The following is a 15,284-nucleotide window of genomic DNA, read 5'->3' on the forward strand; positions in this document are numbered from 1 at the left end:
AGATAGTCTCTTCTACATCACTTATCTGAAATACAATTATTACTGCTACAATTACCACGAAAATAATGTAGATGCTCAAAAATGACAACTGTGTTTAGTATCACAATGGCTAAGGAAAAGAAACCCAGTCGAAACTACAATAGCTGCGATAAGGTAGCCCCTTAAAATCAGTGTTTATACACCCAAACTACCGAAAAGCTGAATAAGAAGTTGCAGATAGCACATAAGTAATTTCTTTTCCTCTTATTTTCACCCAGGTCAAGTGGTGAAATGTATTCTGTAAATGGCGTCCAACTACCCATAAGTCTCCACGACTTACTATAATCTAGACACCAAAATGTTACTTCTGGACTTACTATATTATCCTCGAGTCAATTGTTCTACGTACTAACTTAATAAACAAGGAAAGCAAAATGAAAAATAAGCCTTCCTATTGTAAAGCAGAAGACAAATATCTCATGCGAGCTGGCTATTTGAACCTAAAGCTCCGACCCACTGCATCGAACAGGAATAGCTATTTCCATGCCACTGCTTCCAAAACCTCTTTAAGGAACTACAAGAAAGATGACAAACCTAAGACTTGAGACATTATACAATGGAGCCACCAATGGCTTCCTCCTGTAAAATTGGGAATTCTAAGAACTCAAATCATACCATCACTGGTAGCCTGCTATGAGCAACCCTTTTGACATCAAAATAATCGATTATACTTTTAAGAGGAAAAACGGAGTTTAGCAGAGACATAACAATATCCTTTATTAGACGTGTTTTCTTTTTCCCTCTTTTCATGGGAAAAGTATTCTTCTTAACCCCAGATATACCATCAGCAGCCATTTTGTAGGTGGAATGCCACTATACAGATCCAGTTATGAAGGTGAACTAAGAGGCAGATCCTCTAATATGACCACACAGCCAATGGCATTTGATGAAACTTTAGTTGGCCTCACTTGCAACCCATCTCCTCTTTCGTGCTGGTCTTGGTTGCATAGCTTCAGTCGTGCCAGTAAACAAATCAACGGAAGGCTTAGAGAGATTCTTTGAATCACTTTTAAGAGCAATAGGCTGCTTGAAACGCTCTCCACGCTTTTCCATCTTCGCCATGATCTCCAAAATTTTAGGGTTGTCCTTTCCCTCCACATCTTTATCATTAGCAAAATTCTTCATTTCACTGACTTGCGATTTGCCAAAACAAGTGCTTCTCCTTTTAATGGTTTTCTCATTCATTACTTCAGAAATTATCTCTCCCTCTTCAAGATCCAGATACTCTTCCTGCTGGGCATCTGAGAATATATCAAGCCTCTCTTTATCATTTTCTTTAGGATCAGTTGTCAGGTTTCGACTTCTGAGTGTCCTCCTGTAATGGGTTTCGTTAGTTCCATCAATAGGCTGCAACTCCACATAACTATCTGAACCCAAGTAGCCATACCTGCCAAATAATGTTACACCCCCTGCTTTGGAGCATCTTCCGGAGGACTGCAGATCCACAGTCACAAATAAAAAATCAAAATCCTGATAGTTTACACAATTAATGAAGAGAGGCCGCCTTATCGTGCATGAGCTCACATGACACAAAAACTTACCATGCACGAATTAGAGAACTTACCAACTGGTAAAAGGCATCACTATCATACTAATTACTAACAAAGCTGAAACTTTGAAAGGGGATGTAAATTAAATCATTAAATAGAAGAGAGTTATTTAGTCAATGACTATATTGGTTTGTAAAATCATAATTAGAAGTGAAGAATAAAAGGAATTAGCATACGATGTAAATCTACAGGACCTGCCAAAGTAGAACACCATGTTTTAGTTTTACCAATAACTTCAATTTAAGACGTCGGAATGTGTTAGGAACAAGGATAATCACAAAGCTTTATAATGTTTTCAAAGTATATCAACATAAAATATAAATATAAGAGAGTGCATTATTACCATGAGGCATCAATGTAAAGTTGATGGTTATATGGTGAAAAATGAAATGGATCCTGAAGCAGCAGTAAATGCATTATAATCATGAAACAAAGTAAGCAGTTAAAGTTTTTTTTTTGAGATGGCAGTAAGCAGTTAAAGTTTTCTCCACATCTTGTGGGAATTAAGCCTACCACAGTATCTTACCTACAGAGCTGGAAAAGGCAAAGGGCAAATCCCAAATCCTTTTTATATTTTGATATATGGTGTTTAGCTTTTTTTTCTCTTTTTTTCTTTTTTTTCTTTTTTTGATGAAGGTAGTGATTTTTTTGAAAAGATGGGAAAAATCATACATACAAGATTTATACCACATAGAGAACCTTAAAAACCATGATGACCAAGAACCATATCTTTTTATAAGAGAACCTTATAAAAAGACATGGTTCTCTACAAAGAGCACCCGATCATCAGCAGTAACTGGTAATATCAGAAAGTGGTCTAAAAACATACAAGGTATGAAAACTATCTACTTATGATCCCAAGCACTACGTATCGAAAAATTGAAGACCACTACACCTAACACCCCCTCCCAGTCCCTATCCCCCTAAAAATATAAAGAAGATTTCATTGTAGTCCAAGTTCAAGCAGGCGCAATACTCAGTATGGCCTCTCAAATCGAATTTAGAGAATCTAACTATCTGGCTAAAACTATCATTCTCTAAAAGACAAGTTGGCCACACCAAAGACATAAAAGGAGCACACACTAGGAACAGCAACTTCAGTGATGTGGCAATCTACTTTATCTTATTTCACTACCCATCTCACATTCTTGAACAGGATTCAATGTCATCATTTTCAAATTTGTTGATATTGAGCAATAAATGAAAGCAAAAATAATACTTTACCAAAAACAGAAGGTATCCCACGTACACAAGCTCATATCAAGAAAGAACATATGATTTGCTAGAATGAGGAGTTATAACAATAAGGTTCCTGCGTAAGCACGATTTTATGATAGTTGATACCCAGAAAGAAAAGCTCATTCAGGACACGTAGCTTGACACTAATAGTAAAGTTCAACAAAGTTTTATGCCAATGCCAGCTACAAAAGGCGACTTTCCTCCTAAACCGTTTCTCTATTAGAGATAAAGAAAACAATCAATGAAGTCATGCAGAAACATTGTGCTAGTGATGTATCAATCTGCCAGAATCAGGATAGAAAGATCCACAACCCCTTTCAACCACAGAGATGGAAACTCTTCTCTTTAATTGAGATCTGGTTAGTATCCACCCACTAGCTATACAATTTGGTGAGTTTTCTTTCTACTTTAGCAGAGATCCTCTTTACAGATATTAACATTGCACTATATAAAAATATTTAACTTGCTTATCACTGTTGGAGAAGAGAAAGACTACCTATATAATTCTACAAAGACAACGAACTACTGGAGTCCTCTCACATTTCTTGCAAAAGCTTTATCACATTAGATATTTAATGTACACCACGTGGCAAAAGACAACCACCAACTGGAGCTGCATAATGATAATATGCTCCTTAAACAAATACTCTTTTCTCATTAGGTAGGGGTAAGGTCTGCGTACAGACTACCCTCCCCAGACCCCACATGTTGGGATCAAACTGGGTTTGTTGTTGTTGTTGTTGTTAAACAAACACTCTTTTCTCATCAAAGTATAGACGACTGTCACTAAGATGCAAATATTTTTGTTGGATCAAGAAAATAAACAGACTAAATGGTCACCGACAAATTTATATGGTACCATAAGTAACTACAGAATATTGATGATCAATTGATCATAGGTAATGTAAGAATTCCTAGGACAGCAACCTTAATATGATTTTGGAATAGCACGTCCAATCTTTTAAGGGCCAATTCAAGAAATTTAAATTTGAAAGAAAACCAAGGCAATATGAAAACTTCAGAGAAAAGGAACATACTGAGTAAAACGCACAGGGAAATTAGGAGACCTTGGAAAAATGGGATGACATCGCACAATGGAACAAGACCCAACATATATGGAGTACTCATATTTACATATGGAAGTATACAATCTTGATATTTGTATACACAAAATTACCTCTCTGTTCTCAACAACCAAGCCCGTGGCAACAGAATCTCTCCCCTTTGGGAATCTCCAACGATTATCTCTATGAAAAAATTTAGACCCTTGACCAAATTGACTGGCTTTATTGCCTTCCCTGATCAATTTGTATTTTTCATGATCCACATGCCTGTCATCTAAAAGCTTTTCTACTAGATCGGGTCCATGTTTATTGTCAAATGACTCAAACCTTTTGTCATTTAAATTTCTTCTGAATGAACATGATGTCCTCTCAGCTTCTAATATATTTTGCTGATACCTGATATTTTCATCTTCAACCCTGTGCAACCCCCCTTCAGATTGCCGGTACCTTCTTCCTCTTTTAAAATTACCCTGATTACCAGGATACATGATTGTCTGATCAGCACTAATAGAGTTGGTCAAATTAGCAGACTGACCACCATCTTGACATTTCCTAGTCCCACTGAATATTCCATGTCTACCACGTGGCAGTTCAGGGCTCTGCCACCTTCTGCTAGCTGTACAAGGTTCCCTATACAAACGAAAGGATGGAGGTCGATACCCGTGAAATCTCCCTTCCTCATCCTTTAGATCCATGCAAAATACATTATTTAAACTATCGTGGGGACTGTTATCTCTCCTTTTGCCCCTATTAGGGCTTTTAGTTTCTCTTCTGAAATAAGTCAAATTTACATGATAGCCATCTTCTATAATATTAGTATCCCTGTTGTTGTATGATCTATATCTGTAATCTGTCTCTTCCATGATATCGTAGATGTAATTACATCCAGTTACAAGATCATCAGTCCTCATTCTGTTGTTACTCTGCAGCTGATCAATTTTCCACATTTGTTGACTGGGTATCTCATCATCTTGATACGGAATGTGCTTATCAATCCATTGTTCTGATTCATGAAAAGAAATATTGTCCATGTCCTGAACAGTGAGTCCGCTCCCATAATGGGGTCGATCTCTTTCCGACAATTCATCATATGTAGATAGTGATAGTTCAAGAGGATTTAGCTTTCTTTTCGTGCTTCGACTGCTACACCAGTTGTTGTCATATCTGTATTCTAACTGATATTCCCTCTCAGGATCTTTTTTATAGGAATCCCGGCATGGATAATCAGAAAATCTTCCTGCATTACAGTAAAAGGGTTCTGCCCTCTTAAAATGTGAAGTATCTTCTCTTTCATGAGAGTCAAAAGCATACTGTCTATCCCTATGTCTGTGTTGGATCACAGTTGAATTACGCCTTTCATACAGTATCCTAGCATCAGATTTGCGGGAATCTTCAACTTTCAGGTGAGTGGGAATTGTTTCACTCATTCTACCAGGTCTTCTTCTGTCATGCAGCAGATCTCTTTGCACAGGCTTTCTACCTCTTGTAAAATATTTAGAACCACCAGACTTTGTTTGGATATAATGGGTTCCGGAAACTGGCTGGTAATCAATTGTACCCTTTGCCGGTAACTCAGAGTCTGCGTTTGGTAATGACCTTATATGATGATCATGGGATTTCTCAATGTCAAGAAAAGCCCCATCTTCAGATGCATCACTATGACTTAGAGAACAACAAGATGAACCTGGGCTATGCTGTCGGCCTTCACCATGCAGTGGTTCTTGCAACATTACAGATTTTCTTGGATCAGATATGTCTCTCACACTGCTTTTATTTGCATCATGAGAAGATTCAATTGCTCCCGAGGTTTGATTGACATCACATTCAGTCCCCTCTTGGCGGTGATGCTCATCTGCATCAGAGAATTCACAGTTTCCATTGTTATCTGAATCCATAGACACGTGCTCACGAACAGGTGTGTTCCTGAAATCAAGAGCTAAACTTATGAGAATGAAGTAACTTAATCATTAAATATATTTTTATTCAATACAGATCAGCAGAAAACCAGCTGAGAAGCGAGAAGCAAGACCTAAAAGTAAAGGTGAAGATAGAAATTCCTCGTAACACATTTGACTAATAGAAACCCAAAAATGAAACAGATTACCATGGTCCATGAAAAAAGAAATCTGTGAAAATTTTGACGGAATTTGGCAAATATTTCTGGGACAAAAACTTAAAAAACTTAGAAGCTAACACAACTTTAAGCCAACTACGAGCATCAAAACCAAGCAAGCAAACATATCACATGTCAAACTCTTATGTCACACCAAATATAGCATTCGAACTTCAACGATTTAAAAAGTAAAATCTGCAAGGGATTTCTACCGACATGTCTTTTCCAAAATAGTTGTGGTCCAAAGAGAAGAATAACCAGAAAAAGAATAAATCTAATAGAGATCAGACTATCATGACAGTTCAACCAGTAGATCTCAGACCTTCTAGATGTAGAGTTGCCTGATACTCCTCTTCCTTCCAAGCTGGCTAACTCATCTTCACTGGCACTACTAAAACAGAGAAAATCCCTTCCATCTCTCCCAACATCTCCATTCTCAGATGATTCCCGCTGCTCTTTTGGAGAATTTATGGGATCTTCCACTGAATCCTGCAAAGCGATCTGGTGCCAGCACAAGACTGAGAAGACAGTGCTTAGATGGTCAAGAAGTGGGCAGAATCAAAAAGTTTGTTACCTGTATGACAACATTAGAATCCCGATCCTGTGAACGTTCCACATCTGTCGATGGTTGACGCTCGATGATGCTCTCTTCCACCTCAATTTCTCTACCTTTGGGCTGATCATGGCAAGTTTAGACCATAAGTATCATTAAAGTTCAATTTCAGAAAACATTATAAAACGGCTAGGTTACAAAGACATCTACAAATTTTTTTTCCTTTTAAATTCCATACTCGGCATGGTTTGAACAGAAGATGCTAGTTTTCCAATGCAATTCAGAATAAAATGCCCGTCCATCATAAAGGTAATTTCTTCTTTACAAGTTTTGCCAACTATAACAGGTTCTCATAGTCCAGCACCCTCAAATGGGTGGCAACCAATCCATTGGCATCTCGAGTACAGCATCTTAACAAAAAGGAAATCAAGCAAAGAAGAGCTGCTGAGCATGAGAGAAAGAGTAAAAGAAAGAACCTTTAAAATACAGATGCAGGTAGAGTTAAGGGTGCACTCATTATGGTAAGAATTACCTGCATTTTTAGGCAGTCCTTTTCCAGAAAAGGGTCAGACCTATGCCTTTACTCAATTACTTATTTTGGCTTTTAAGTTTTATTAATGGAAAAGATAAGGTTAAAGATCAAGAGGAATTTCACAACCCATTTGATGCATATAGAGGTGGTGTGTATGATCCTGATTAAGTAGGGAATTCTGGGAAGACATAACAGTATGAACTGCTGTTGACTAAACAATTTTCGTTGGCTGGAGAAACTGTTCTACTCTGACTAAAGTGACCAGCGTTTGCGGACATTACTTCTTGAAAAATAGGTCACCCTCAGCTTTCAGAACCCATTTGATACACAAAAGCTGCACACATTGTTTAAGAAGTAGTAAATCAAGAGAATCATCCAGAGATACCTACCTTACTATTTTTCGAAGTCTTGTAGTCTGAATCCTTGACTACCCTTTTGGCCTTTTCTCGGTGCTTATCCTATTTCAGAAATCAAGACCAAGGATGAACATGTAAGACTTGCAGTAAAAATGGTGGAAGCAACTTTATCACCACTATACATACTCGAAAGTTGAAAAAATATACAAAAAGAAAGATGAACAAAAAAATGCCAGAAGGAACTATATAATACATATCAGAAAAGACAAACTTGTATACATTCATTACCAGGCAATTGCAATACTGTTTCCAGCTATCTTCATCGAACCCAAAATTAAAATAATCTGTCAAGTCAGCACCTGGATACCGCCAAGGTTTCTTCTCAAACATATCAATATTCATGTCCAAGATATTCCTGAAAAATTATAGATCAATTACATATCTATAAAATATGAAAAGATTCTATACTGCTTGGATTGTAGATCAGTTATTCTTCCCTTTTGTTCTCTTGTAAATATGGTTCAGTACAACCTATGTACTGTCATATACTAATACATACAAATGTTACCATCTCAAAAAAATATGAAAAGATTCTGCCTCAAAAGGACATAGAACGGTTTTCTTTGTTAAACCTATTTCACAACAGTTCTTTGAGGAGATGACCAACACTATCTCCAACAAGCAAATATGCACCAGGAAAAGTGGAACCAGTTGTTCAAAATGTAGATTATTTTCTTTTATCAGTACGTTTGAAATGTAGAAATTTTCCAATAAAAATGGGAACACAAGAAAGCACTTAACCAAAGATTAGACTACAGGCTAAGTTTGACCAAATTTACTAACCTCGACCGAGGAAGTGAGAAGCTCTGTCCATTTTGAGCAGCAGGGCCTGAGCCCATCCTTTGCATGTAACCATTATCCTCCCAGGTGCCCTTGACCAATGCCGTAGAGTAAGAATGTAAGCAAGAAGATCCATTGGCTTTGAGATGACTTGAATATGCTGCTTGTGGAGGTCTGGTGTTCTACAGAAAAATAGGGGGAAATCATAATATGGAGCATGAAGCACTATGAAGTAACAAAACTGCATTAATTCATCTTCATTTTGTATACGTTGTATTCTGGCCAACTTGCGCGCACCTTAACTAATCCACAAAAGCTAAACTGCAGTAATTCATGTAAACGCTGAAGAAACATATCACCATGAAAATTGTCACAATTGAAGAATTCAAAATAGATAATCAAGAAGAAATATCTAAAGATAATTTCAGTAAATTCCCAAGTTGCAGCAATTGATGGTAGGTGTATCACAAGAAGATCAACCCAAAAAACAAGGGAAGCAAATATTCTCTGCCTTTGCTTTGAAAAAGAGCAAAACCAAGATACATGATATAAAGCATGATTCTGCCCATTTTCTAATAAACAATATAAACATGCATATATATATATATATATATATATATCAACTCGGTTTAGGCGGGTTTAACACTTGAATTAAACCCAAAGCAATATCAAAACAACTCTAATTTATATTTCTCCCACTCCGAAAAAATTGGGACTTCTCGCTTCCTGGGTTTCAAACTAAGTGACTTTGAGCAACATTCGAAAATGTATTTTCACAATTTAATATGAGGATAATTGTAACATATAGTAGCTTCAAAATATTTAAATTTTAAGTTTTTTAAGAAAATGAATTACTCTCGAACTTAACTGGACTCTTGATCAGCAAATAATGCCAAACAAATAGGAATAGTGTGTATATTTACCTAATCTTCAGATTCTCAAGCAATCAAACTTCTAATAAAAAGAATTAGTTCAACTTAATTACTGCCCGGTAAGAGTTCTCGAAAATAGAAAATGACATAAATATCAGAATATACAAAATTTGCTTTGTACTAACATCCACCCGCTTTTGCATAAAAGCAAAACCAAAATAAGCATCCAAAAATCTAAGCAACTACTCAATCAGGTTCAATTAAGCAATACCAAAACAATTATGAAATAAATTCAAATTTACACTACATTTTTTCTCTAATTTCACATTCTAAATGATCAGAGGTCGATCTAGAATTTGAAGTTTATAGGTTTCAACAACGACCTCAAGTTAGTATCCAATAATAATTGGGTTCTAGATATTTATACATGTTCCAATATCTAAGAACTTTCTTTTCTTTTCCTTTTTTTCTTACTACCGTGGTGTCCAGTTCAGCTTGCCCGTTCACCGAATACCCTGCTGCCTAAAGGTAACTCTACCTAGGAAGAAATCAACTACTGTTGAAAAAACTAACCAACTTGTCTCGGACCCTCGGTCAGGTTCAATAATTAATCAATACCAGAGCAATTTAGAAGTATAAACTCAAATTTTAAACTAACTTTTTTCCTCAGTTTTACAGCCTAATGCTACCTTGTAACTGTTTTTTTCTGCATTGCCATTTTCGCTGTTGTTTGATTTTTGTCCTGAGCCATTTCCTTCAGCATTTCCTCCATTTTCCTCAATTCCATCTTCATTGAGAAAATGATTATCATAATCTTCTTCATCATAATTCAACACTATGTTTAAATCATCCTCACTCTCGCTCTGACATTCCTCTTCCACTTCTCCTACTCCATTTTCACCGTTGAAGTTACCGCCCGCATTACAGTCAACGTCGTTGACTTTCGTTTGAAGCTGCGTTGAGTTCTGTACGGTGTATATTGCTGAGCTTGCTTGGACTTCGACGTCGGCGTAGAGATCGCCGAAATCGTCGTCGTCGTCGACGACATTCTCCATTTCGAGTGTATTGTGTACACGAAAAGAGTGGGAGCTCAGGGTTTAAGATAAACCCTAATATAAGTGTAATTAAAAGTTAACTTTATCATCTCGGTGTATTTAGTCTTGATTGAAAATGTTTTTCCAAAAATGTTTTTATGATCAATGTTTTCCGAAAAATATTATTTAGAAAATAAATTATTTTATGGCATTCAAATGCTAGAATATTTTCTAAAAGTAGTAATTATGCAAAATAGATTAAATGGCTTATCTCACTTGTATTTTTAAAATAGTCTGGTTAAAATAGAGTTGCTGAATTTTAAAATGTGTTTGATAGTGAAGAAAAATATCTCTTGGAAAATATTTTTGAATTTTTTTATCATACCAAACAGGACGATTAGTCTAATAGTCAAATGTAGTGAACTTTTTTCATGTTAAGAACTTATATTTATAATAAGTATATTGTTATAAAACAATAAAAGAATAAGAACAATATTGCAGAGAAAGAGAGAGAGGAAATTCTTATTGAATTTTGGGATGAATTATAATGGAATAGAACCCTCTATTTATAGGGAGAGAGTGACTTAGCCACCAAGTAATAAACCCTAGAATCACTCTAAATATAGACATTCACCATAAATAAAATTCTGTTTATAACACTCCCCCTTGAATGTCTATTCAACAGATAATGTGCCTCGTTACACATATCTAATAATACGCCTTTTGGTTGCCTCGTTAAAAACCTTGCAAGGAAAACCCAGTGGGACAAAACCTTGTAAGGGAAAAAGAGTACAATGCGTATTAACTCTCACTCATGAGAGCATCACTTCATATCCTTAAGCATTTGCATTCCAATCTTGTGCACCTATCTTCAAAAGATCTTTGGTAGATATTTGATAAACAAATCAGCCATATTAACTTGACTGAATATATTGCACCTTGAAATCATCATTCTTGATAGATATGAATTGTCTTCATATGATCTTGTTGGAATCGTCAGTTCAATATCTTCACATAGAGGTGAAAACTCTTGCTATCATATTATCATGCATATAGTTATAGCAAGATACATTTGTGCACAAATTGCACTGAGGAAGTGGTACTTCAAAATCAAGAATTATATATGCTTCAAGCAACTTAAATTCTTCATGGATTGTCATATAAGTTAAGTCATATAAGCCATATAATAGACTTTAGATGCATATCAAGTTTTCATGTCATGCTAGACATATAAGATATCGAAAACTGATTGCACATACCATTGACTTTATACTTTCAAGTGTTTGAACTACATGCATGTTCAAAACTACATGTCTTTCATATGAAACTAATTCTATTCGAAATTGTTTCACCAGACTTAAGATCTTCATATATATTTAGCGGTATCATAGACGTCGTCGACGAACATTTTATATCGGTTCCAACATTTTTAATAAAGACATAACATAGAGATCTCTTCATTCATTTCAGGTACCTAAACCTCTCTTGAGATTTTATGAAGCAATATGTCATGTGATCTTCTAGATCACTTGTCTCCTATATTATGATCATTTTGATCATTTGCTCATCTTCTTTATCAAGAAGTTTATTTGAAACCGATTTGTCTATATGCTTCAAGCGTACCATAGACTTTGTCCTTCTAGGACTTAATAAGAGAATTTGCAACGAGAATATAGTTACTTTCTTTGGGTCAACAAATGCGTCTGGCATGCTTTGCAATATATTGCAAATGAATTATCTTTTTATGAACTTCAAGTTCATATTATCTTATTCGAGGATCGAGATGTATAAATAATAATTCATTCCATGTAACTTTTTGTCAATTGTTTATCATGTCTCCCCCTCATGTTAGAAAAAACTAACTTGTTTCCTCAACTTTGAGAACCTATCTTTGTGCGTTATGGTGTTAATCATAATATACACCGCACATCAATAATAATAAGATGGAATTATTTGGTTCCTGACTTTGAACCACTTGTGAGGGGAGAAAATAATATACTTTCGTATATAATGTATATCAAACTGATATATATAACTTTGTTCTCATAAGAAATAGTTTAGCTATTAAGTGGAGACAGTTAATAAATTATTTTGCTAAACCAACTGTGATGTAAACCAACTCTTGAATGGAAAATATGGAAATTATGCTCGAAATTAAATTACTGAGCAAGTTACCTCGCAAACACCAGGTTGCAGGTTAATAATAATCTCACATGTAACCATCTCATAGATGCATCTTATGTGGTATACATGGCAGGTGAATGAGCCCATATTCACCTTTGATATTTTCAGAATTCATGGCATTCGATCCCAATTTTGTTGGCTTATTAATTAATGAGAACAAGCAACATTAGAGAATTCGTAAAGAACTTTCTAGTTCTTTAATATTTACCCATGTGAACTCTCTTTTATTTTTGCACATCATACTTAAATTGATATAGCTAAACCAATTATGCCAACTGAATAAATTATCAATATTGATAAACTTCAGATTTACACCATGACGTGTGCAATTATCAATAAAACTCCAAGTTTATTATGATATGGGTTTTTATATCAATAAACTTCTACTTTATTGTGATTTTTTTTTTTGTTTGTGTAGTATAAACTGGAGAATATGAATGAAGAGATCTCTATGTTATGTCTATATGAAAATAAGGAGGTTGGGACCGATATATAATGTTCGTCGACGACATCCATGATAGTGCTAAGTATAGATGAGGATCTTAAGTTTGTTGAATACAGACACAAAAATATTGGCCAAATGGAAGAGAAACAATTCAAGTAGATTTTGGTTTCATATGAAAGACATGTAGTTTTGAATATGTAGTTCAAACACTTGAAAGTATAAAGTCAATGGTATGTGCAATCAGTTTTCGATATCTTGTATGTCTAGCATGACATGAAAACTTGATATGCATCTAAAGTCTATTATATGGCTTATATGACTTAACAATCCCTGAAGGATTTAAATTGCTTAAACCATATAGAATTCATGGTCATGAAGTACTACATCCTCAGTGCAATTTGTGCACAAATGTATCTTGCTATAACTATATGCATGATAATATGATAGCAAGAGTTTTCACCTCTATGTGAAGATATTGAACTGACGATTCCAACAAGATCATATGAAGACAATTCATCTCTATCAAGGATGATGATTTCAAGGTGCAATATATTCATTCAAGTTAATATGCCTGATTTGTTCATCAAATCTCTACCAAAGATCTTTTGAAGATGGTGCACAAGAATGAAATGAAAATTCTTAAAGATGTGAATTGATGCTCTCGTCAGGGGGAATTAATACGCGTTGTACTCTTGTTCCCTTACAAGGTTTTGTCCCACTAGGTTTTCCTTGCAAGATTTTTAACGAGGCAACCAAAAGGCGTATTGTTAGATATGTGTACTCTTTTTCCTTCTCTAGAATTTTTTTGGGAAATTACCAGCTATATCCATTTATAAGTAGCTCGTTACAAAAATTGGCCAATTGATAAAATATTACTAATATTAGCCAAATTAGCCAATTAGCTATTTGTAGCAAAAAATATCAAATTTTTGCTTTGTTTTGAGTGGGTGTTATTAGAATAGATTGGGCACAACTTAAGGAGCTTGAATCTCAGTTTTGGAATAATTTGGTGAAGTTTTGAGGTGGTTTGAATTGAAAATTCGAAATAAAAGCTGAACATGAAAAATAATGATATGTGTATTACACTGTGTATCATTTGTGTATCACATATGTATCATATTTGTATCAATTGTGTATCACATGTATATCCATGTAACCTGTGTGTGTGATACATGCGTGATATATGTTTGATACATGTGTCGCAGAAGACTTTTATGAACTCGATTTAATTACGAATTTTGATACAAAACCAGTCCAAATCACCTCCAATCTTCCTCAAATTTTGTATATTGACTTATCTATATATTTTCAATGAATTTTAACTATACCCATTGAAAAAGTTTCTTTTTTTGTTTAGATTTTTGGAATATTGTATAGATTTTTGTATTTCATCACCTTATTTGCTACCCCGTCCATGAAATTTCCTTTCTGTCTTGTATCTAATGTTGCTAATCACGCTTAAAAATATGGAAGGTGATTTTTGCATGTGATTCTTTGAGAGAGAAAACCCTATTATTTGGTTTTTCAATTTTTGTTGGCTAGTTTTGGTAAGTCTATGACTAATGGCTAGAGGTTGGTAAGTTGAGATTTATTTGGGACATTTGTGTAAGTTTCCCAATTTTTTCCCACTGGGTTTTATTTTAGTTAAGGTTTTAACGAGGCACATTATCTATTGAATAGACATTCAAGGGGGAGTGTTATAAATAGAATTATATTATGGTGAATGTCTATATTTAGAAAGATTCTAAGGTTCATTGCTTGGTGGCTAAGTCACACTCTCCCTATAAATAGAGGGTTCTATTCTACTGTAATTCATCCCATAATCAATAAGAATTCTCTCTCCCTACTTTTCTCTGCAATATTCTTCTTCTTCTTTTATTGTTCATAACATATATCATTATATTGATATTTATATGTATACGATTTTTACATATTTGTTTGAACTGGTAAATTGTGTAGATTTAAAATTTAAGAATCTTTATTCTCTCCAATTGTCTTGATAGTTGCTCCATTAAAAGGGGAAAAAAATAATACCATCAACTAAAACTCGAGTAAATTTCATGTTTTGTTTCTAATATCAAAAGCATTCCACACTAAGAAATTTTCTTTTTCTGATTAAGAGTGAAAGAATTTCAATAATCTTACTCGTTGCCTTAGTGTTTACTTGAGATTGGGAAAGTTTATTGCGTTAATCCTTATGTCACATAACAAATTTTGTTAATAGTAATCTATAACTTCAGTTTCTTTTAAATAGTGGACCACTTTATATTACATTATTTGGTAAAAATAGCACGGTATAGCCAGTTTTTGGTGGCATTTAAAAATAGTCAGCGTTTACGAAGTCAATGAAAAGTAGCCACTATTTTGCTGCAACAGAGACCGGTCCAGCATAATATACTGGAGTTCGGTGCACCTGTGTATGAACTCCAGCATATTATGCCGGACCGGTATACTTTGCTGACT

The 15,284-nt window shown here is 34.9% G+C and overlaps 1 protein-coding gene across 1 annotated transcript; it reads right to left on the minus strand.

Annotated features, from left to right (window-relative positions):
- Positions 1-144: 144 nt before the first annotated feature.
- LOC109206578 (FIP1[III]-like protein) lies at positions 145-10,280 on the minus strand. Its single transcript, XM_019369412.1, has 9 exons — positions 9,848-10,280; positions 8,290-8,468; positions 7,735-7,861; positions 7,480-7,548; positions 6,580-6,681; positions 6,328-6,506; positions 4,006-5,815; positions 1,427-1,473; positions 145-1,354 (listed from the first exon to the last, which is right to left on the minus strand). Exons 1-9 carry the CDS (start codon positions 10,211-10,213, stop codon positions 934-936), a joined length of 3,300 nt encoding a protein of 1,099 aa, XP_019224957.1. The 5' UTR covers positions 10,214-10,280; the 3' UTR covers positions 145-933.
- Between the last annotated feature and the right edge of the window lie 5,004 nt (positions 10,281-15,284).

Source organism: Nicotiana attenuata, unplaced genomic scaffold (genome assembly GCF_001879085.1).
Source record: "Nicotiana attenuata strain UT unplaced genomic scaffold, NIATTr2, whole genome shotgun sequence".
Lineage (NCBI taxonomy): Eukaryota > Viridiplantae > Streptophyta > Magnoliopsida > Solanales > Solanaceae > Nicotiana > Nicotiana attenuata.

Excerpts from the sequence above, each read along its gene's own strand:
- LOC109206578 (XM_019369412.1), bottom strand. The coding sequence starts at position 10,213 with ATGGAGAATGTCGTCGACGACGACGACGATTTCGGCGATCTCTACGCC. Across the intron at positions 8,469-9,847 it reads CAGAAAAAAACAGTTACAAG|AACACCAGACCTCCACAAGC; the intron begins GTAGCATTAGGC and ends ATTTTTCTGTAG. Across the intron at positions 7,862-8,289 it reads TTCTCACTTCCTCGGTCGAG|GAATATCTTGGACATGAATA; the intron begins GTTAGTAAATTT and ends ATAATTTTTCAG.